The sequence below is a fragment of the Mesoplodon bidens genome, assembly GCF_964165515.1.
Source record: "Mesoplodon bidens genome assembly, chromosome: 1".
NCBI classification, from domain to species: Eukaryota; Metazoa; Chordata; class Mammalia; order Artiodactyla; family Ziphiidae; genus Mesoplodon; species Mesoplodon bidens.
In genome coordinates, this window is record NC_138176.1 from 225574513 (window position 1) to 225599520 (window position 25008).

General features: G+C 35.7%; 1 protein-coding gene across 3 annotated transcripts in view; it reads right to left on the bottom strand.

Moving 5' to 3' along the window:
* LRBA (LPS responsive beige-like anchor protein) overlaps positions 1-25008 on the bottom strand; it is an 808478-nt gene that overhangs the window by 371935 nt on the left and 411535 nt on the right. For all 3 annotated transcript variants that reach the window (XM_081242275.1, XM_081242274.1, XM_081242273.1), the window contains exon 37: positions 19609-19775. In XM_081242275.1, coding sequence (XP_081098401.1) covers positions 19609-19775 — 167 coding nt within the window. The remainder of the gene's footprint in view (positions 1-19608; positions 19776-25008) is intronic.

Sequence of the window (25008 nt, forward strand, 5' to 3'; positions counted from 1 at the left end):
CAATGTTCTTTCCTTCATTTAGTGTCAAATACTGAATATCTAGTATATGCCAAGTACTGGTCCAAGGATTGAGAATACAAAAATGAAGACATTATGGTCTTCCATTCTCTAAATACCTTTTAGTATAGTGGGAAAAACAGAAAATGTGTTCGATGATATATAAATATATAAATATGAAATGTGTACTAGTGCCTTTGGAGAAGGTCATCAAGAGGATGTGACTGCTGGTTGATGCACAAACTGGACCATGGCAATTGGAGGCTCTTTATTCCCTCCATGTCCTTGGAATGTTAAGTTCTGCCCACTGTTCCCACACAGGAGCCACTTCAAGGACACAGCCTTAAGAGTATAACATGTTATTGCAACTATCTGGCTTGTATAAATAACATTAAGGCCTCTGCATAAACTCTTAAGATTCTCGGGGTGGGTGCAGAGATATACTCATCTAGCAGCTGCCCAAGCCAAGCCTCATGTGTAAGTGCCCTTGCTTATTTAAACTGCCACCTACCAATCTGGAGCGGTCTGCCTCTTCCTTGGTCTCTCCTTGCCCTCCGTGTACAGGGCCACTTTTGAATGTCACCTGGGAATTCTGGAGGTTGTGAACCAACAAGTTCTTTGATATATACATTCATCAAGTGCTATGATAACATACATGAGCAAGGAAATAATCAGGTAACGCTTCTGAGAAAAAGAAGAGACAAAGGCTGGTAAAGTACATAGAGGCAGACACATTTCAGATGGATTTTGAAAGATAAATAGGAACTCACTAAGCAAATAAGATGGGAAGAGCACTGAAGACACAAAGAAGAACATGAGGGAAAAAAAAGAAAAATGTGCTTGAAATGCAAGTTGCCTGGTGTGGCTAAAGACACACGCAAAAGATGAATGGCAAGGCAGATTTAAGGACTGGCACTAAGGGGCCTTGAATGTCATATCTTAAGTTTTTCCACAGAGAATGAGTTTACTAATAATACGTTGAAGCTGCAATACTATTAAGAGACTGCAGGCAAGGAAATCACTTGGTAGGTTACCTGCAGACTTTTATAACCAAGAGTTTTTCAACAAGTCTAGGTTACAATCATAACCAATTATTAAAATGGGAAACAGGTAGAGCTGATATGAACAACAGAGAGCTGTTCTGATTTTAGAACAGACCCTGGAGTTTTCTCTTTTCAACAAATGCCTAATTGTGACTTGATATTTTATCTAAAGTGGATCATGATATAAATGAATGCATTAATTAATATAAGTATAGCCTAAAACATAATAGTTTGTCACTAACTTTTCACTTTTTTTCCACTTTAACACCATCTAATCACATGCAACCTAGAGTTCATGTTACAGGTCCACAGGATTTGCTCTCTTGACATACATCTAATTTAAAAGACCCCTTCTTGGGCTTCCCTGGTGGCGCAGTGGTTGAGAGTCCGCCTGCCGATGCAGGGGACACGGGTTCGTGCCCTGGTCCGGGAAGATCCCACATGCCGCGGAGTGGCTGGGCCCGTGAGCCATGGCCGCTGAGCCTGCATGTCCGGAGCCTGTGCTCCGCAATAGGAGAGGCCACAACAGTGAGAGGCCCACGTACCGCAAAAAAAAATAAAAGTAAAAGACCCCTTCTTAAACTTTATCCCCATCAAGCTTTTCTATAACATTTCATATGCGAGATAGGAATTAACATTGCCATTTAAAAGTTGAGAAAACTGAGGCTTAGCAAAAAAAAAAAAAATCTTCTAAATAAAAGAGCTGATTTTCAAATCCAGAGCTATATGAGGCCAAATCCCATGATCATTCTCTTTTTTAATTAATTTATTAATTTATTAATTTATTTATTTTTGGCTGCATCAGGTCTTTGTTGCTGCGCGCGGGCTTTCTCTAGTGGCGGCGAGTGGGGACTACTCTTCATTGCAGTGCGTGGGCTGCGGGCTTCTCATTGCAGTGGCTTCTCTTGTTGCGGAACATGGGCTCTATGTGCATGGGCTTCAGTAGTTGTGTCACACGGGCCCAGTAGTTGTGGCACATGGGATTAGTTGCTCCACGGCATGTGGGATATTCCCGGACCAGGGCTTGAACCCGTGTCCCCTGCATTGGCAGGCAGATTCTTAATCACTGCGCCACCAGGGAAGCCCCCATGTTCATTCTTCTAGACGAAAATTACTTCATGAGATAATTTCTTGTAGTCATAAATAGATCATAACTTTAAGAAGCCTAACAACTTCGGGACCTTTGTCTTTTTAAACACAATTAAAACATGATACAAGGGATTTTTGAAGGCATAACTCATACACAATTCTATGAGTTTTGATAAATGCATAGTTGTGTCAGGATCTCTAAGACTACCTTCAGATTCAGTGACTCACTAGGAGGACTCACAGAACTCAGCATGTAGTCATCCTCACGGCTATAATTTCTCATAGCAAAATGATGCAAGTCAAAATCAGCAAAGGGAAAAGGCACATGGAGTGAAGTCTGGAGGAAACCAGGCACAAGTTTCTAACAGTCCTCTCCCTGTGGAGTCACACAGGATGTATTTAATCCCTGCAGCAATGAGTTGTGAGACCATGTGTGAAATGTTTGTTTAGGGAAGCTCATTAGAGCCTCAGCTCCCAAGGTTTTTATTTGGTGCTGGTTGTTAAGGTATCCTCTACCTACCATGTACCATAATACCAGACTCCCAGAATAAAAACTGATGTTTAGCATAAACCACATTGTTTGTACAAACAGTCTAGGCAAACTGAGCTACTTTTATCATTTACAGAAAGTTTTATATTTGTATAAGGAACCATTTACCATTCAAGTTCCCATACGTCTTATAATCAGCTCTTTCTAAGGATATGAGTCTGCTATACTAACCTTTTTCTACACAGTTGTGTAACCACAAACACAATCAACAGTTCCATCACACACAAAAATATTCTGTACCCCTTTGTAGTCAACCTCTACAAACCCACGGATCTGACTTTTACCCCTAAGTTTGCCTATTCCAAAATGTCATACAAATGGAATCATAATGCAGCCTTTTGAGTCTCACTTCTTCCAGTGCAATGCACTTAAGAGTCATCCACACTGCTGCATGTCTCCGTATTTTGTTCTTTTTTATTGCTAAATAATATCCTCTGTACAGATATAGCACAGATATTTTTATCTGCTACAAACATTCAGAATAGTGGGGGGGTTTTTCTGTGAACTGTATGTTCATTTCACTTGAGTAAATATCTAACAGTAGGACTTTAGAGTTAAATGATAACTTTATAAGAAGCTGCTAAATAGTTTTCCAAAGTGGCAATGCCATTTGCATTCTATTCTAGTATGCATTCCCATCAGCAATGTGTAAAAGTTTCATAATAGTTTGAAATAGAGATATACAGTGGTTTTCTCATAACTCCAGGCAGGCACTAAAGAAGAAATCTGATTGGTTGAGTGAGTAATCACGTCACAAAAAGCATGTACCAAAATGCTTTTCCACACAGCAAAATTCACTCATCTAACAAAATTCAGTTTAAATGTCATTGTTTCCCCTATAAATTTAGAATTGATTACTCCTGTTGTCATATCACTTAGTTCATAATACTAGAGTCTGAATAGTATTTACTATCTGATGTCATGGTTATTTATAAGTATCTGTTTCCCTGTTTGTTCTGAATTCCTTGATCATATTATGACTTATTCAGCTCTGAATTTTTATCATGTCAGATGGTGCCACATACCAAGCAATGAACAATTTTTTGCTAAAATAAAGTAAATAAGGGGAGAACTTCCACTCTGGCTAACACAGAGTAACTACAATTTCCCCTACAAAATAAAACAATGGAAAACACCAAATAAAATAAAAGAAACAACAGTTTTTAAGACGCAAGACCTCAGAAAACTAAAGAGAGGGATCCCTTAGAGATGGAAAAAAACAAGGAGTCCTACGGTTTCCCAGGCTCACTGTTTTAAGATTTCTAGCCCAAAACACAGGGAGAGGGAAGCTAAGCAAAGTCCAGTCCAGTTCAGTTCTCTGAGTTGAAGAGACAGACCTACGTGTCTGAGAGAAGGTGGCGAGAGTTCTTAGGACCAAGTACTGAAGAGGAGAGGGCTGAAAAGAGAAAGAACACCAGAGATGTGAAGGAGGCTGCCCTCACGTATTCTGTGGAGCACCACTCACTGTAAGCATGTAAGGAAACTACCCAAGGCCTGAGAAAGAACGACAGTGGGAGAGTTCAATATCCCTCTCTCAATACTTGATAGGCCAAGTTGACAGAAAATCAGTAAGGTTATATAAGACGTGAACAACACTATCAACCAACTTGACCTAATTGACATTTACAGAACACTATACCCAATGACAGCACAATACACATTCTTTTCAAGGGTACTTGAAACATTCACCACAACAGACCATATTCTGGGGCATAAAACAAATTTCAAAAAATTAATATCAGTTACTTGCAAACTAAGTAACATCTCTCTAAATATCCCTGGTTCAACGGAAAAGTCAAAAGAGAATTCGATTTTGAACAGAAACAAAATGAACATACAACCCATCAAAATATGTGAGATGCTGCCAAAGCTGTACCTAGAACTAAATTTATTGTACTAAAAGCCTATATTAGGAAAAAGTCTAAAAATCATTGACCTTAAGTAAAGCAATAGTAAATAAAACCCAAAGCAGAAGAAAGGAAATAATAAAAATCACAATGAAAATCAAAGCAATAGAAAAAATAGAAAGAAAAATTCATGAAGCAAAAAAAGAGAGAAGACACAAATTACCAAGATCAGAAATAAGATAGGCAACATCACCACATATTTTGCAAACATTAAAAGAATAATAAAGGAATATTATGAATAAGTTGATGCCACTAAATTGGACAACTTTGATAATAAATGAAAAGAGCTCTAAAGTATTAAAAAAAACTGACTTTGTAGTTTAAAAATTCACCGAACAAAATTCCAGGCCTACTTAGCTTGGCTAACAAATTCTATAAAACATTTAAGAAATAAGTACTCATTTTACATAAACTATTCAGATTATGATGTGGAGGAATGACTTCCCACTCATTTTGAGGCTGGCATTATCCTGATACCAAAACTTGTCAAAGATGTTAAAAGAAAACCATAGACCAATGTTAGTCATGAATGTAGATGTACAAATTCTACACAAAATCACAAAATTTTACCAAATCAAATTCAGTGATATATGAAAAGGATAATACTTCATGACCAAGATGAGTACACCATCAGAATGCAAGATTGGTTTAACATCCAAAAATTATTGTTTTAGCATTAAACACCAAATTAAACTAATAAGAGAAAGCAATTCCTGATAAATACTCTCAGCAAACTAGAAATAGAAGCTAGCTTCTTCAATCTGATAAAAGGTATCCATGAAAAACCTACAGGAACATCATATTTAATGATAAAGGACTGAATGTCTCCCCCACCCCTCAGATCAGGATAAGGACAAAGATTTATGCTCTCATCACTTTTATTCAACATTATGCTAGATAATCTGGCAAGGGAAAAGAACAACCCCCTCCTCAAAAAAATCCAAACTATAAAGAAATAAGTAGGGAATTCCCTGGTGGTCCAGTGGTTAGAACTCCAAGCTTTCACCACTGAGGTCAAGGGTTCAATCCCTGGTAGGGGAAATAAGAGCCCACAAGCCCTGCAGTGCAGAAAAAAAAAAAAAAAAGGAAGAAGTAAACTGTCTTTTTTTTGCTGACAGTATAATTGCCTACATATAAAATCAGACAGAAACTACAAAATCTACTAGAATAACTGAGTTAAATAAGGCTGCAGGATACAAGATCAATATCCAAAAAATCCTGTATTTCTATCTGCCAGCAATGAACACTCAGAAACTGAAGTAAAAATAATGTTTCCAATAGAAAATATGAAATACATAGGTATATATCTGAAAAGATGGGCAATATGCATATACTGATAGCTACATAACATTGCTGGAAGAAATTAAAGACTATATAAATGTAGAGACACTCCTTTTTCATGGGTTAGTAGATCAATATAATTATGATGTAAATTCCCCCAAAATTCATCAACAAAATCAAATCCAATCCCAGCAAGACAGAAACTGACAAGCTGATTCTAAACTACATTTGGAAATTCCAAAGACCTACACTATCCAAAATAACTCAGAAAAAGAATAAAGCTGGAAGACTAATACAACCTGACTTCAAGACTTGTAAAGCCACAGTCATCAAAGACCATGTGGTCCTGGCAGAAAGATAGTCAGAGATGAAGAGAACAGAAGACAAAGTCCAGAAATAAGCCGACATATAGATGGGTAACAGATTTTAGACAAAGGTGCAAAGGTTATTCAGTGGATAAAGAATTGTCTTTTTAATGAATAGTGCTGGAACAAATGGATATTCACACGCAAAATATGACCTATGAATACATTCAACAGCATGGATGAATCTCAAAATAATTATGCTGAGTGAAAGGAACCAGGAAAAAAAAGGAGCACAAACTGGGTAAATCTATTGACAAGTTATTCTAGAAAATATAAACTAGTCTATATTGATCAGTGGAAGCCTGGGGGTAGGGAAGGTAGAAGAGAAGGAATCACAAAAGGGCAGGAGGAAATCTTTTGATTGCGGTGATGATTTGAAGGAGATACATACATATATATATATATATATATATATATATATATATATATATAAACATAAAAACTGTACACTTTAGGGAATTCCCTGGCGGACCAGTGATTAGGCACCCAGGCCTTCACTGACAAGGGCGTGGATTCAATCCCTGGTCGGGGAACTAGGATCCAGTAAGCCATGTGGTGTGGCCAAAAAAAAAAAAAGGAGAAAAATAACTAATAACCAAGTGTTCTGCCAATATTATATATCTAGTAAGAAAAGAGTTGCAAACTAAATCACTAGCTATACAATATTAGTATATCATCTCAAAGAAAGAATTAAAAGAATAGGTGCTGCAACTGGCTAAATAAGAGCCCCCAAAGATGTTGACATACTAATCCCCAGAATTGTGAATACGTGGCCTTACATGGCAAAGGGATTTTATAGGTGTGATTAAATTAAAGGTGTAGAGATGAGGAAATTATCCTGGATTATCTGGGTAAACTAATGTAATCACAAGGTCCTTATAAGAGAGAGGCAGGAGGGTTAAAGTGAGGGAAGGCAAATGATGATAAAAACAAAGAAAAAGAAGGAGACAACAGAAGCAGAGTTGAACATTTGAAGATGCTGTGCTGGGGAATTCAAAGCTGGAAGAAGGGGCCATGAATCAAGGAACGCAGGCATCCTTTAGAAGTTCAAACAACTCAAGAAACTGTACTGCCTCCAGAGCCTCCAGAAGAAACACAGCGCTGCTAACCAAGTTTACGCTTCTGAACCTAAAAAACAACTGTTATTCAAGCCACTATATTTGTGGTAATTTTTACAGGAGCAATGAGAGACTAATACAGGCTCTACAGTCAATGTGGTTCTTTGTTCCCAACAGTAAGTGCTCAGTCTAATTAGGCATATAGTAAAAGTTCCTGATATTGATGGAAACGACGGATTCTTTGGGAATGGGAGAACATATGAAAGACAACTCACTGGATATTTATTCCTGTGGACCCTAGATATCTATGGGTAAAGTCCAAAATTCAGTCTGTGCCCAATCTTTAGAGCCTCCTTTGTAAACCCTGAAAGAATACTCACCTAAACTATTCCCTAGGCTGACTTTAAAACAATATAAATTCTTTGGTGGGTTTGGAGGAAGAGGGGTATCAAAAGACCTCAAGTGAATCTTGGGTTTGGGAATGATTTAGTGTTACCAAATCATACTAAATGCAGGCTGGCACCAGACAAGCTACAGACAGTGTGCACAGAGCAATCCGCTACTGTTTTTTGTTTGGTTTGGTTTTTAATTAGGCGTGTGGCCTAGGTCTCATGAAAAAGAGAGAATGATAAAACAAATTCCAAACCACAAATTTGATTTTCCAATTCCTTACTGTTTTTGTCATACGTTAAACTTTGAAACCTATACTTCCTTTTTTCAATCACTAAAAAAGCCACTTATTAACTGCCTAAAATATTCCAGGTAATATTCCCAGCACATTTTAATGAACAAAAATAAATATAATAATTTCCCTAATGGCATTTATAGGTTAAGAGTGATTTCAAAAGCAATTACTATTCATTGTCACAAGGGCTGTAACATGGGAAGTAGAGGGTGTTATAGGAGACATGGCAGGACACCTAAACTAGAGAAGCAAACAGAATATATATGCAAGAGGCTTAGAGACAAGATGGACAAACACTGAGAAGAGCATGAAGCACAAAGTGAAAGCATTCTAAACAGAAAATGCTATAAGACTGCTTTAGCATGATACCAGCAGAGCCAGAAAATCCCAGGACATACTCACAATGAAGTAACAATCTCTTAAATTCTATGCTCTATGAGGACAGAACCCATGTCTGTCTTTTCTATTGTTATAGCCTCAGCAATTAGCACAATGCCTGACACATAATAGGTGTTTAACAAATATTAGTTCCAAAATTAACCAATTTTGAAAACTTAATCAGAAAAACATCAATAAAAGGAAGGATGGAAGGAAGAAATAAGGAGGAAGAAAGAAAAAGACACTTAGAATGACTGATGAATGAGGAACTAAATGATTTCATGAAATTCATTCAGTCAAGCTCAAAATGGTGAAGATTTTGAGTCTTGGTTTTCTCAGAGATCACTTGTACAATCTCCAACAAATTATTTAACCTCTCAACAACTTTTCCTCACCTATAAAATGCGGTAAGGCATAGATTAGGTGCATCCTACCATACCTTACAGTGTTAAATATGACTATACCAGGTGTTTTCAAGGAAAGTGCATAATACGTTAACCTACGTGTTGTTTCTAAGACACAGAAAGCATTTGGTAAGAATTTACTGAACTCTGAAAGTAAAGTAAAAAAATTTCTAATTCTGAATATGCAACCGAAAAATTTTATTTTTAACATCAAGATTTAATTCTCAATTATCCACAGCTAGAGGGAAACTATGTAAGGGAAACCCAAGAGACAATCTCTCAGTATTTTCTCAGAAGTATATTCTTCCCAGCAAAAGTTACAAACCTATGGAAAAGCAGCAAGAATATCGAAAAAAATTACATACCTTTACCTAAACCACCTTGTTTACTTATCTTGCTATATTTGCTTTAACATGCTTCCATTCAATCTCTCTCCCCCATGTTTATTTATTTATTTATTTTTTGCTGGACCACTTGACAATTAGTTATAGACAGCATGCATGACGTTTCAACCCTTAACCAAACGTATCTCCTAAGAACAACAATGATATTTTCTTATAAAACAATACAATTATTATGTAGAAATAGTATTAATTATTCAGAAATTAACTATTAATACAATATTACATATAATATTGAATCTATATTCAAATTATTCCAATAATATTTATAGCTTCTTATGTGGTGTTGTTTTGATCCAGGTCCAATCAAGCATCACTTTCATATGTAAGTAATATTTGAACACTAGTATGTATAATTTACTAAAAATTCAATACACTTAAAAAAAAACCCAATATAAGATGAGAGATATAGGGGGGCAGGGCAGAAAGCTAGAAAGAGTTCTAGATTATAAATTAGGAGGTTAGGTTCCACTTTGATTTTATTCTAACAAGCTTCCATTGGACCAATATTCCCTTTGCAGGCTGCAGAGTGATTTTCACATCATGAGATGATTGTAGAGCAATGAGTAAGAAACCCATGATCTCTTGATGTCAACCAGGATGGGACCCTTCTTATCTATATTATATACTGGGTTCTAATTAAGAACACTATTTATAAGGCTTTTTATTGGTGGTTTGATTTTTCCATGAAAAAAAGTTTGGACACAAACAAGCTAAATAAGTAAAAAATAAGTAAGTAAAAGGTAGGTAGGAAGAGTAGAAAAAGAAAAGAAAAATCAAATTTCCAAAAAATAAGAGTGGCACACCTATACTTCTTGAAGCAAAACATCAAACATGGATAAACCTTTCAATGTTGACTGAAGTAGCAAACTATAAGGTGTAAAAACAGAAGCTTTGTTATTTGAAAAGTCATGAACGTGTCTAAGCCTTCATTTACTCCAAGGCAAACTAGAAATAACAGTATCCACTTTACAGGGTTATTGTGAAGATCCAATGAAAGTTTTGTAAAGGAATTAGCCAGTGCCAGGCAGACTGTAAGTACTCAAAAACCTAGTACAAATTACTAACATTAAGAAGTTACATAATGGTTGTAAGTATAGACTCTGAGTCAGACTACCTGAGTTCAAATGTTAACTCAACAGAGAGGGCCCAAATCAATAATCAGAAATGAAAACAGAGAAGTTACAATTGACACCACAGAAACACAAAGGATCATAAGAGACTACTAAGAGAAACTATATGACAATAAAATGGACAACCTAGAAGAAATGGACAAATTCTTAGAAAGGTACAATCTCCCAAGACTGAACCAGGAAAAAATAGAATATATGAACAGACCAATTACCAGTACTGAAATTGAATCAGTAATTTAAAAACTCCCACCAAGCAAAAGTGCAGGACCAGATGGCTTCACAAGTGAATTCAACCAAACATTTAGGGAAGAGCTAATACCTATCCCTCTGAAACTATTCTCCAAAATTGCAGAGTAAGGAACACCTCCAAACTCATTCTATGAGGCCACCATCACCCTAATATAAAAACCAGAGAAAGATACCACACACACACAAAAAATTACAGGCCAATATCACTGATGAACATGGATGCAAAAATCCTCAACAAAATACTAGCAAACTGACTCCAACAATATATTAAAAGGATCATATACCATGATCAAGTGGGATTTATTCCAGGGATGCAAGAATCTTTCAATAACCACAAATGAATCAGTGTGATACACCATATTAAAACACTGAAAAATAAAAACCATATGGTCACCTCAATAGATGCATAAAAAGCTTTTGATACAATTCAACATCCATTTATGATAAAAACTCTTCAGAGAGTGAGCATACATGGAACACACCTCAACATAATAAAGGCTATATATGACAAAACCAACAGCAAACATCACACTCAATGGTGAAAAGCTGAAAGCATTCCCTCTAAGATCAAGAACAAGACAAGGACGCCCGCTCTCACCACTTTTATTCAACATAGTTTAGGATGTCCTAGACACAGCAATCAGACAAGAAAAAGAAACAAAAGGAATCCAGATTAGAAAGGAAGAAGTAAACGTGTCACTGTTTGCAGATAACATGATGTGATACACAGAAAATCCCAAAGACGCTACCAGAAAACTACTAGGGTTCATCAATGAATTCAGCAAAGTTGCTGTATACAGAAGTAATAACCAGAAATCTGTTGCATTTCTAGACACTAGCAATTAAATATCAGAAAGAGAAAAAATTTTTTAACATTTTTATTGGAGTATAATTGCTTTACAATGGTGTGTTAGTTTCTGCTGTATAATGAAGTGAGTCAGCTATAGGTATACGTATATCCCCATATCCCCTCCCTCTTCCGTCTCCCTCCCACCCTCCCTATCCCACCCCTCTAGCTGGTCACAAAGCACCGAGCTGATCTCCCTGTGCTACGTGGCTGCTTCTCACTAGCTATCTATTTTACATTTAATCAACTTACTTTAATAGTAACATTTGCCATCTTTGTAATAATTTGTGTTAACATCTCCCTCCTCCTTTAAGCCTCAGGCTCTAACGCAAACCAACTATTGTTGCTTTCTTCTCACAGGTAATCTGTCTGAAATAAATAAAATGCATATGAAGTAAGATTTTGTTAGTTTAACTTGTTCATTGTCACATAGCCAGTTAGTGAAAGAGTCAGGAATAGAAATAGAGATGTCACACTCGTGTTCTTTCCACGAAATCACACTGATCTTTTACCAAAGAAAGACTAAAGATGGATGAAAAAAAAAAAAAAAGGCTTCTATTTCGTTATTTATGGCTATATACAGTGAGAAATTATCATCACTGCTTTTAAGCTATCTATAATTTTCTGTTCACTTTCCCATTGCCTCTCTTAGACAGAAAGTTCTATGAGGGCAAGAGACATATCTTGTTTTACTCATATTGGTTTTGGAGTGCCTTACTGTGCACAGTAAATGATGCACAGCTGGTGTTAAGTAAATACGAATAGAAAAAGTGCTTCAATAGGCAGGAGAAACAAAACTTGAAACAGCCAAGTATCAGCTACAAGAATAGCCTACAGTAATCTTAAGTGGAAGGCAGCCCTGACAATAAATTGCAAGTTTGGCTAAACTACTGCTGTGGTTTTCAAGTGATTTTTGTACTGAGGAACTTGTTAAAAACACAGATTGTATGGTTCCTCTCCAGATCTATATGAAACCACTAAATTTTCTCAAATTCCTTAAATAATTTCATCTGCTTCCAACCCTTTAAGATACTTCTGAAAATTTTTGATTATACCAAAAATTATACCAGGGACTATTAAAGTTCAAGGACTCCCCACCCGAGTTACAACTTAAAATTACCTATTGAGCTTCAAATTTTTCTAATCGAAATATTCAAAGTAAATTGTTACAGAAAAGTGTTCTTTACAAATAGAAACCAAAATTTCCAAGTCTGTAATTATTATCTACAGTACATCTCTTTTCAGATATATTCTATTTCTACTACATTTTTCTTAATTTCTGAATTAATATCATCCTTCATGAAATACCACCAGTTGTGATAAAAATATTTTTGAACTTTACTGTTTGAAAGAACAGTAAAGAACAGTGCTTTGGTTGAAAGAAATTTATCTGATTTAATACCTAGCATAATGGTAAGTTTAAGATAAGTTATGAATGAAGACAAGTAGTCTACCTGATGAAAAAAAATTTATTTAGGATATACTACAGGCTCATCACTAAGCTAGGAACTATGGCAATAACATAAGGTAAACATCTTATAATCTACACACAAAACAAACAACACAGTATACTGTCAAGTACCCAATTCTGCAGCATATATTGTGCATAACTGTCAGAGAACTTAGCAGGAAAGACTATCAAGAAAAACAGGAAGAGACTTCACTGAATAATGAAACTGAAAGGGGATTGCAAAAATGTACACAAACTTTTTGGTGTCTTTTTTTTTTTTTTTTTTTTTGCGGTACGTGGGCCTCTCACTGTTGTGGCCTCTCCCATTGCGGAGCACAGGCTCCGGACGCGCAGGCTCAACGGCCATGGCTCACGGGCCCAGTCACTCCACGGCATGCGGGATCCTCCCAGACCAGGGCAAGAACCCGTGTCCCCTGCATCGGCAGGCAGACTCCCAACCACTGCACCACCAAGGAAGCCCCCTTTTTGGTGTCTTTAGTGAACATACGTGCAATAATTTGTATTTCTTTTTCAATGTGTTTTTTTTTATGGTTGCAATTTATTAACTTTAAATTGTTGGTACTTAATACCATAACTTCTTTTATTGTTTATTTCTTTAAAATTACTTTGTACCAAAAATATTTTACTCAAAATTATTATAAGAACATATTCATTTTGAATATTGTAAAACATGTTAATTGCCGATAAAATTATGTATTTTTTGCCTTATATTATTAGAAAATATAGCCATTCAATTCTCATATACTAAGCATCACTGATTTACAAAACATAACAGTCATACATTTCTAATAAGTCATTCAGTGTACTGTTAGATTTGACTAATAATAAAAGTTGTATCATAAGCATGTATAACTATATAACACAACTACACCGTGGCCATAAAATATGAGGGAAAAAGAACTGCTCCTCAGTACTGACACATCAACATGTCTTCATGATAGGTTGATACCAGAAATTTCTTTGCAGCAACATGGATGCAACTAAAGATTATCATACTGAGTGAAGTGAGTCAGACAGAGAAAGGCAAATACCACATATCACTTATATGTGGAATCTAAAATATGGCACAAATGAACTTCTATATGAAACAGAAACAGACTCACAGACAGAGCGAACAGACGTGTGGTTGCCAAGGGGGAGAGGGAGTTAGGGTGGGGGGGGGGATGGACCGGGAGTTTGGGGTTAGCAGATGCAAACTATTATATATAGGATGGATAAACAACAAGGTCCTACTGTATAGCACAAGGAACTATATTCAGTATACTGTGATAAACCATAATGGAAAAGAATATAAAAAAGAATGTATATATATGGATAACTGAGTCACTTTTCTGTACAGCAGAAATTAACACAACATTGTAATCAATTATACTTCAGTAAGAAAATAAATTTTAAAAATATCAACTTATCACAAAACTAAGAACATGAACAAGTCTCATTATGTTCTGGGCATAGGTATTTAATGTGCTTAGTGTTTGAAACTATTCTTTTCATGTAAACACTTTCAAATACACCTGTTTTCTTTAACTGACATCTCCATAGATTCTTCCGTTTGTTTTATAAGCTATTGATTTTTTTCTTTCCTTTCTAAGAAAGGGAACAAGGAGAGGGTAAATGGGGAAAATGTTCAGTTTATTAAGCCATCTTACAATGTTATTGTCGGGATTGGTTATAAAGAATTTCTAGCATCATCAAAGCTCCAGAGAGAGCAGTGAGTGGTGCTTGTACTGATGTCAAGTACTAGCTCCCAGGGGTGGGTAGGAATAAAAACAAAAGCATTTGAAAGAATAAGATTGGGTATATTATACCTGTGACTAGACATCTGCTTGATTACCCACGTACTATAATGAAATCAAATGCCTAAAATGAACTCTTGATAAGGAAAGTGTGTTAGCACTTTAATTTCTCTAGAAATTCACTGGTATTACCTACTTAATAAAAAACTGGAGATGAAGAATGTTTTCAAAAGACATAATACACTTCCGTTGAAATGGGAAACACAACCAAAAAGATGTTCAATATTAAATTTCACCAGCGGAAGTTTTTTTAAAAATCAGAAATTATTTTCAAAAAAATCAAGGTGTTCTTTTTTTGTTGTGTTTTAAAAAGAGTAACTGATATAAAACCAACACTGCCCTAGTCTTAGTTTTTCATAGGTCAAGTGCATTAGCTACTGCTTTCTTCAAACAATGGTATATAAAAAGAAAATGGGATATTTCCTACAAAGATTAAAAATTCTTTAGGCCTTTCCTTTCCTTGGACTCTGGATTTTAAAATGACATAGTACAAGATAAAATAGTAATGTTAATATTGATAGTTTGCCCATTACAGGTCAGCTAACTGTCCACTGGAACAGTTACAAAGCTGTTAGTTTCGATTTCACAAGGCCAATCAATACAGAGGCATACTGTTTCAATTTTGCCTGCATTGATTTTTTTTTTATAACACTCCAACCTTACAGCATTCATCTTTCTGAAAGAAGGAAGATTTGATTTACTGAAGAAAAATTGGAGAGAGCATCACAAAGATTTTACCGGCAAGCTTGTGACACAGAAAAAAGATGAATGTCTTTCAGGAAGAGACGCCTCTAGCTTGAGGGCATCCATTAGAACACATTCAAGCCATCTGAAACGGAGCTTCTTAAAGCAGCAGAAATCTCAACCTAAATACAATCTCCTAAACTAATCAAAGGCATTCAAGAATCTTGATAAGAGATTCTCTTAAAACTCCTAAACCTTATTACTTCTAAGATAATTTATGTTTCTAGCTCTATCCATGCATTTTTCAGAGCAGAAGAGAACCACCTTCTTTCCCAGACTAATACCAGGAGCGAATTTCCATGGTACATTAGTCAGCCTATTAGAATGCAATGAAGGGCGATATGAGAAAAGGGTAGCATGTCCTCTGAGACTCCCATCCAGGGTTCTCCATCATCTCTCCTCATCCTGCTTACATTCAGCCACTTTACCAGGTGTCATCTACATGAAAGATGATTTGTCTCCTGACCCAAATAAACACAATGCCTGCTCCATGCACCGGAAAAACATTACTTCTGCCACTCTGCTCATTTGTGGCCTCTTTCCTGCTTATTCCACTGTTCTTATCAAGCGCTCTCTGTTTTCACCTGAGCCTCACTCCAGGTGACAGTCATGTATGGATGAACAGGTGCTTGTCTGTCCCATTATTTCCTGAAATCTCCAAGCATTTGAAAAAATGCAATGACAGTAAAGGGCACACAGTTATAAGAGCTCTAAGGGAGGAATACTTTCTTTACCTGCCAATGCAATAGTCTAGGCATCAAAGAAAGGAGAGAGAGAGAGAAAGAGAGAGCTCCTCTCTCTTTCTCTTGTGGCAAAAGCTGGTATAAGCGGGATATTAAGACACAAATTGCATTCAGGCAGGTCACTAGGTGTCAAAAGATATTAGATGCCTGCTGTGAGGAAACAACAATTCCCATCTGCTTCTGAGAAAATAATATTTTCATTTTCAGTTTTTATTGAATGGAAACTTTTGGGAATATGTCTTTATAAAGGGTATTAAGCCTAGCAAGTATAACATGTTCAAAATGGCTATAATCATCATTGTGCTATCCATAAAGCAGCAGATTTCATTTGGTCTCTTTAGATGGGATAAATTGGATTCTTTTTTTCCCAGCTTGCAGTTTTGTTGCAGGACCAGATGTTTCTCAAATGCCACATGCTGAGGCTCCTATACTGAATGTAGCACCTGACCTTCTCTATAATTGACTAAAAATATTGATGTAATGGCATGGGTCTGATTGTGATTTATTAAAACCACTGCCGATCCCAGGCCAGCTGCCAGGATTGCAGCCCGCTGATCGTGTGGCATTAGAAAAGCCATCAATAGTGAAACAAAACAAATGACATTAATGGGAAAGTATTAGGCCTACATAGCCATGGCTACAAGGAAATTATGTGGATTCCAAAGGAGGGTCAAAATAAAAAATGCCACAAATGAAATTTCTATATATTCTAATATGATTGAATTTATAAGACAAAATGCTACTATAATTCTTAAGATAAAACACAAAGGAATTATACTTAAAATAATTTAATCCTCTTTACTAGAATTTTGCTCATTGTGCATATTTCTTTTAACAGGCTTAGGATAGTTAAATGCATTAGAGCTACAGTATGACTCTGATTTCTCTCTAATGCCATTTATGTTTTCTAGAATTATGCTAAGTGAAGAACAAAGTACACTGTGTTAGTCTCATTTATTATAACCATGTCCATAATTTACAAGCTGATTATGCAAGCCTCATACAAGGGAAATCAGAATAGTTAACCACTCTCAAAGAATGGTAAGCCAGCAAACGTTTTATCAACTACATATTCTTACATAGCTTCCTAAAAAAGGGCACCAAGGTCTAGAAATCCACTCTAATTGGAATTAATACTGAAAAGGTCTATTTTAAGATAATTGTATTAAAGGCATTAGGGAGCAACCAGGTATTCCAAATAAGTAACAGTTGAATGTGACACTGAACTAAATACAACGACAAAAATATCAGCATGGAGGCAATGTGCTTTGTTAAGCATTATTTCTAATAAAATCTAAGTAAGTTATGAGATTTATAAAGAGGAAAATATCAATTCACTAATATTAATTTTCCTTTCAATGACGCATCCTTTGTTGTTGCTCTTAATTAAAAATGTACACATTTAAAAGCAAAGTTTGACAGCTGTTTTTACTCGGGAGCAAAAAAGTAAAAAATGTCCTGTAAATTTGGGGAAATATTAAAACTTCAGAATTCAATTTTTTCTGGCTTCATAGAATAAAAGAGTCGAACCCTTGAACAACTCTATTACAGAAACACTAATTATTTCTAGACAAATACATTTCACAGTCCATTTAGTTCTCCAAGATACTTTATTACACCAAAATCACTTCAGAAAAACACTTTCGTGTTGACAGCACAGGTATACTGAGCTATACAATGGTATAGCTATCACGAGAAAGAATTTTGATCTTATAAAAATGACCCCTTTGGCATAAGTTGCCTAAAGGTTTTCATTTTAAAATTGTAAAACTCCTTTTAGGTCAAAAAAAATTTTTTTAATCCTAAAAAAAAATGTAACAAACAACATATTTAGTTCCCAGTATGTGCCAAGCACTGTACCTCAAAGTAATCTTCTAATTTATTCAGTACCAGGTGTCAAAATGACTATAACAAATCTGTTACACTAAAGTATCTGGAAACTCTAAAATCCTCAATACAACTCCCCTTCCCCAGTCCTCTCCAAACACACACCCATGGGCTTTTACATGTTGCAATATAAGGCACTAGAGAGCCCTGACTCAGTAATTCATGTCATTCCCATGACCATTCTTGCAGCTGAGATCAGCTGGAATAGTAATTAAAACAAACAAACAAACATGGTTTCTGCTTTTACTCAGTCCTTTTGCCTTCAAGACCTTGACCTGCATTCCTTCCTCTGAACACCAAAAATGATATGCCCAGAAACATAATTCATTTTATTTAAGTATTCTTCACAATAACCATGATGAGATATATCTACTCTATATTAGTGAATACTTGTACTCAAAACAAAAACATCTCATATCAGATAGGTTTCAACTCAACTAGTTTAAAGTTCAGCTTAAAAAAAAACTAAAATCTTTTTCTGTTTACTGGAAAATCTCTAAAACTAGACTTTGATGTCTGCTAGACACATGAATTGCTTAAAACACAAGCACAAACCAGTTACGCCTATATATAATATACAAGTAATTTGCTATTTTCTTTTGTAGTTGTTGTCTTCCAGAAAAAGTTATGCAGAAATGTGGAATTAAAAAATATCTTTCTATGGGCCTCCCTGGTGGCGCAGTGGTTGAGAGTCCGCCTGCCGATGCAGGGGATACGGGTTCGTGCCCCGGTCTGGGAGGATCCCATATGCCGCGGAGCGGCTGGGCCCGTGAGCCATGGCCGCTGGGCCTGCGCATCCGGAGCCTGTGCTCCGCAACGGGAGAGGCCACAACAGTGAGAGGCCCGCATACCGCAAAAAAAAAAAGAAAGAAAAAAAAATATATATATATCTTTCTAATGGGAAGATAAAGAACTTTTTCATTAACATTACTTAAATGAGTCAAAACATGTTTCTAAGACTTGTAGAATAAAATATTCCAAAAAGACTAAATTTTATGATTTATCTAAGTTCCTTAGTCCTAGAAAGTAAATATTTTGTTTCTAAAACTAGAACAAAAAATTGCACGTTCAGTTTGGTAATGTTAAAAGGAGGTAGATGTAGTAAATAAAATTTTAAAGATGGTATTTTTTCATCATAGCCCTGTAATTTGCAACCAAATTCAAGAAAACAACACATATTATTATGTTTTTAAATTTATGTGTTAAAAACTCAAAAGCGTAAAATAGGGAATAGTTTCTTTAAATAAAGTATTGTACTTGTATAAATTCAGATATAAATGCAACTAGTAAAAGCAGTTTACACTAACTACTTCCCTTAACAGTTCACTTCAAAATAAATAAGTATATGAGCAACTATTCTTTTATAAGTAGTTGAAGGGAAATGAAATTTCCACAAAGATCCATAACTATACCCATACTGATTTTCTCCTTCCCCTTTGCTTTAAATTCATTGTAGAAGATAAAATACAAAATTAAATTACTTTGTTCTTCATCTGGCCTTGATCACATCCAAAGCCATTTATCTAAACCAAGGACTTCTATAGAAGATCAGTGGCCAAATCCTAAAGGTATAACTTTACCTCACTGCAGAATTTCCCCAGGCTCCATGCTTGTCTGTGAGAATGTTGATAATTTTCTGGATTAGCTGAGTTGCTGTCACATGGTCTCGATATTTGGCTGCTCTGATCAAATGATCACACATCTTCTCATCTTCTCGTCTGTCTGCTGAATACTGGGCACACAGTGACTGGGATAGGAAAAAGAAATATCTATTAATACTATAAAAATATGGAAACAAACCCTTTAAATGCATTATGAAATAATCTCTAATATGAACTGAACCAACCAAAAATTTAAAGTGACTTTTACATCACTCTTTAACTGAACTGACAGAGACCTGGTACTCTCCGTAAAACAATCCCCCAAGAATTTATTTCTCTTAAGTCACTCATAAGATACACTCAGAAGTGGTTAATATTTAAGCAGAGACCTGAATAAAAAGAAGAAGCCAGTCATGTGAAGACGCAGGGTCCACATTACAAGCATCATGAAGGGCGGTTGCAAAGCACTCAAGCAAAGTGAATAAAGGGAAGAGTGGTATGAAGTGAGTTTGGAGAGGCAGGCAGGGGCTGCATCATTTCGTACAGTGTAGTCATGGTAAAGAGTTTAGATTTTATTCCAATGCAATGGAATACCAGTAGAAGGTTAATTACGGGAGTGATGTGATTGACTTACATATTAAAATGATCACTAGAAGCTCCATTTAGAGAATGCATTGTAGTGGGACAAGAGGGTTAAGGAGGGAGGCTACTACAAGGCTACTGCAGAAGTCCAGAAAAGAGACATTGGTGGCCTGCAATAGTAAACTGAGCTGGTTCTCAACACCTTTAGAAAATGACAAAAACAGTTTGGTCTTTTAAACCCTAGCTATGTAAAATGGACCACCAGCACTAGAATCACCTAGGAACTTATTAAAAATGCAGCATTACAGGTACCACTCCATACCTACTAAATCAAAATCTGGATTTTAATGAGATCCCCAGGTGATTTATACATTAAAGCTTGAAAAGTACTTTCTTAGATATCAATTTTGCCAAAAAATTTTAGGATTCTTTAGCAATACTCAGATACAATACAATCACTAGTTTCCAAGTTGCTTATTTCTTTTCTTTTGGAATTCAGACACTTGTGGTGTCATGTTTATGGTGCTATACTACCTAGTTAATTAATTGTTTAAAATTTAAAAAACAATTAATGTAAACTTAATACTTAATTCTGGTCACAGAGTCTATTGGGCTCCTTTCCCTTAACCTCCAAATGAAAGCTCACGTATACATTCACATGTATACACAACCTATGATGAGTAATAAACATGTGATGTTGGAACCCTTTCCTACTGTATACCAGTTTAGATAGATTGTTGCCATACACTATCCCCAGCACTGTCCCAGCAATAAGCGAGGGACTTAACTGTCCTAAACCAATGCGGGTAAGAATCACACCCACACTGACAAACCGTCTGAGGGAACAGCACTTGATCTAATTGGTGCAATTAAGAGGAAAGGTCAGAAGTGTTGCTGGGTAATTCCTTCCTTCCTCTTACGGTGTAAAAGAGGATGTACATAATTCCAGGAGTATTGAAAGCTCTTTCTGCAGGAGAGAAGCAAGCCTGAGGATGAAGCCAAACCCCAAAGGGGGCAGAGCTATGAGAATCACAGAAATAAAGAGTAAACGTAAGAGCTTATTCCAAGTGGAATCATGAACGTCTGGATCAAAGACCAGCCTACCTTTATACTTTCTGGGAGACCTTTGTTTTGTTCTCCTAAGACTTTTTACTAGAACCTGTAAGCTCCTGTTCAGTCACTGAAGGCCCGTGTGAAGTGGGTTTTCTGCTCCTAACACCATAAGCAACCCAACTGATACGGTGTTTATGTACATGCATAAGGAATCAAATATCTCTTAGTCTGTGCAAAACACTAGGCTTTAGGGATAAAAAGTTGACTTAGCTTGATAGCCTTTGCCCTGGAGAATCCTCACTCCTTATAGATTGTGAGGAGGGAAATGGGAATAAAAGTACAGTAGTCCCTTGCTATGGGGTGGGGGAATAGGATCCAGGACCCCTACGGATACCAAAATTTGCAGATGCTTAAGTCTCTTTCACACATATCATATAATATATATTATATTCAATATATATGAATATATATTATATATGCATATGAATAAATGTAAGATTGGGAAGCAAATCAAAAACGAGACTAAAGCATCCTCCTCCTTGGTAGTAGCTCTTGTCAGTCTTAAGCAACTAACTCACTTTACCTCACTAGGTCTAACTATTTTCATCTGCACAATGAGAGGATTATATTAGCTCTAGAAATTGTATCATTGGAAGATTTTGGCCAACCTCTAAGAGGTTAGTTTTTGTACACTGGTAAAGGCAAAGTACATCTTTTACCTAAACACTGATAAGAAGAAAATAAATCATGTTAGAAATTAGATTTATAAGAAATTAAAGGCAAATGCTGGATAATACATTAAAAAGACTGAGCCAAACCATAGGACAATTCAGTTTGTCAAAAATATGATTTGAGCAAATAAAAGAAAATACGATTAATAAATACTTGAAGGGGAGTAGTTTAAGTGAAGATAACTACGGAATGATTCCATTGTAACAAAACTGTCAACTGCTATGTGATAGTTTCAGAGATTCATCCCAGAACTAGGCAGCAACCTACAGGTTATTTCACATCTAACCCAACCATACACTGAAACCAATAGGACAACAGGACAAAATGGGAAACATCTGAAGAATTTTTATACCTTCACCATTCCCTACTCTATACATACTCTACCCTTGTCTAACCTTACCTGACAAGAGGAAATTAAAATTACTGATGGAAATTAGAAAATAACTGGCTTCTATACTCCCCTGAAACACCAGATACCTTCATATTAAATGTACTATTTTAAAGGCCATTATTTCTGTATTTTATTAATATTAGAATAATTTAACTTTATCAAATCATATTTTGCAAACATTTGGTAAGCAACTAAAGTTTGCTTTAAAAGGCATAATTCTAAAAAGAAGGGTTCAAGGTATGTTAAATAGTAAAATGGTTTAAAGTGTTCTTTAATGGATCCTCCTTTACAATTTAAACAGCAACTTTTCATATCTGACATAAAATCTATAGATATAAATCACATTAAAGGGCTATTCTTTCCTGATTATCAATCTCTGTCTCATTGTGGAACATTATAGTCACATGTAACCTTAAAACATGATAAAAGGAAACCAAACAAGAATGTTTTGTAAAGATATAACGAACTTCTTTCTATTCTTAAAAACTTTAAAATGGAATTTGGATATATTCTTATTAAAAACCAATAACAAATTCAACATATGACATATCACTCAAAGTCAAGTACAGATGAGGAATATCTGCTTCAAGATCAAACACACGTTACTTATTGAAGGAGTATATATATTTGTGTGTGTGTGCTTGTGTTTAAAGTTTGAGTGGAGGTACCCCAAGAGACCTTGCCAAAATGTACCATCTATCAATAAAATCAAGGGCCAGGTCTAGTACTTGCATTCAATTTTACTTTACATCAACTTTTCTATATTCCTATTTTAAGCAACACATAAACTAAGTAATAAGATGTCACAACAATAACCCCCAAAAATCTGAATCTTAAAAATAAAAGAAATAAGCCTCTTGGAAACTACTAATTCAAATATAATTGATTATTGCTAAAGAACTCTAAGATTTATTAGCATAGAATTAATAAAATATAAGGTAAATACACCTAGTTTTGAAAAAAAATTCACTTAGTTTCAGGGAGAAAATAAAGAGAGAAACAATTTAGACTGAACATTTATAATTCAAGTAACTATTCTGGCTTAACTGTAAATAAAGAAATGAAGACAATACCACATTCAGTCTTTCCTTCCAGATGCTATGTCTCTACCTAAGTTTACTATGTGTCCTTTTTATGAAAGCTCAGAGAGGAGTGAACTTAAAATTAAGCAGATTTTTCTATTATCCTTCTGCGATCACTCTGATCACCTTTTTTGGTGGTCAGACGTTTTCTGCATCATTTCCCAGTATGCTGGCATTTTCTCAAGGCTTTGTCATATGTCCCCTGGCAATATCATCCACTCCCATATCATCTATTATTATCAACTTAGATATAGCTGTCAAATTTTTCATATCTAACCCAGCTGTTTTCCTAAATTCACACCCACATTTCTATTTGTAGGATAGTCTCCAATCATTCAATAAGTACCTAAAATTAAAAATGTACAAAACTGAACCTACCACCTTTATCTGAAACATGCTATTAAACTGAAACGGGAAAGCTTTTCTATTTCTGTCATCTGTGACTTCTCAAGTTCCCGCACTTCATATCCCACCACTACATTTAGCAAAACCTCTTAACCACTCTTATCACTGTCCTAACGTAGATCTTTATTCGCTCACAACTCAGCTCTTCAAATAATCTTCTCTCATTTTATGAGCAGTCCCAGAACTGTTCCTAGAAGAATTTACTTTGGTAAAACACAAATATATTTATATACCCCATCCTCAAAAAAATATATAATTGTCTAAAATATCGAACAATTAGAACCAAATTTTACTAGCTAGATCTGTGTGTGCATGGCCTTCTTATAATTCACTAACATGGCATATAATCTTTTACATGACTGTCTATCCAACCTATATGCCAGATACACTCAGATTATACGCTATTCCCGAAATATCCTCAAGACATTTTCAAGACCCAGAAAGTATATTTCTCCTACAGCTTTTACAGGTAACACAAGTATGAAGATGTCTATTGAGAAGGTAAGATGGGAATTTGAAAGACAAACTACTAGAGAATAGGAACTCATGCAGAGAAAGAGATATAAAAATAGATCCTTTTGATTCTTTGGCTGAATATAAAAATGGAAAAAAATATGAAAAATTCCAAAATAATTGGAAATTAAGCAATTCATCTCCAAGTAACAAAATATGGAAAAAAGATGAAATCAGAAGGAAAATTAGAAAAATTTGTGGGAATTGGCCACCACAGCATTTAAAATAAAATTTATAGCTTCCTGGGCTTCCCTGGTGGCGCAGTGGTTGAGAGTCTGCCTGCCAATGCAGGGGACACAGGTTCGAGCCCTGGTCTGGGAAGATCCCACATGCCGCGGAGCAACTGGGCTTGTGAGCCACAATTGCTGAGCCTGCGCGTCTGGAGCCTGTGCTCTGCAACAAGAGAGGCCGCAATAGTGAGAGGCTCGCGCACCGCAATGAAGAGTGGCCCCCGCTTGCCACAACTAGAGAAAGCCCTCGCACAGAAACGAAGACCCAACACAGCCATAAATAAATAAAGCAAACTGTCAACAAGTAAAAGTAAACACTATAAAATAAATAAATAAATAAATAAATAAAAACACATTGCTAAAAAAAAAAAAAAAAATTTATAGCTTCCAA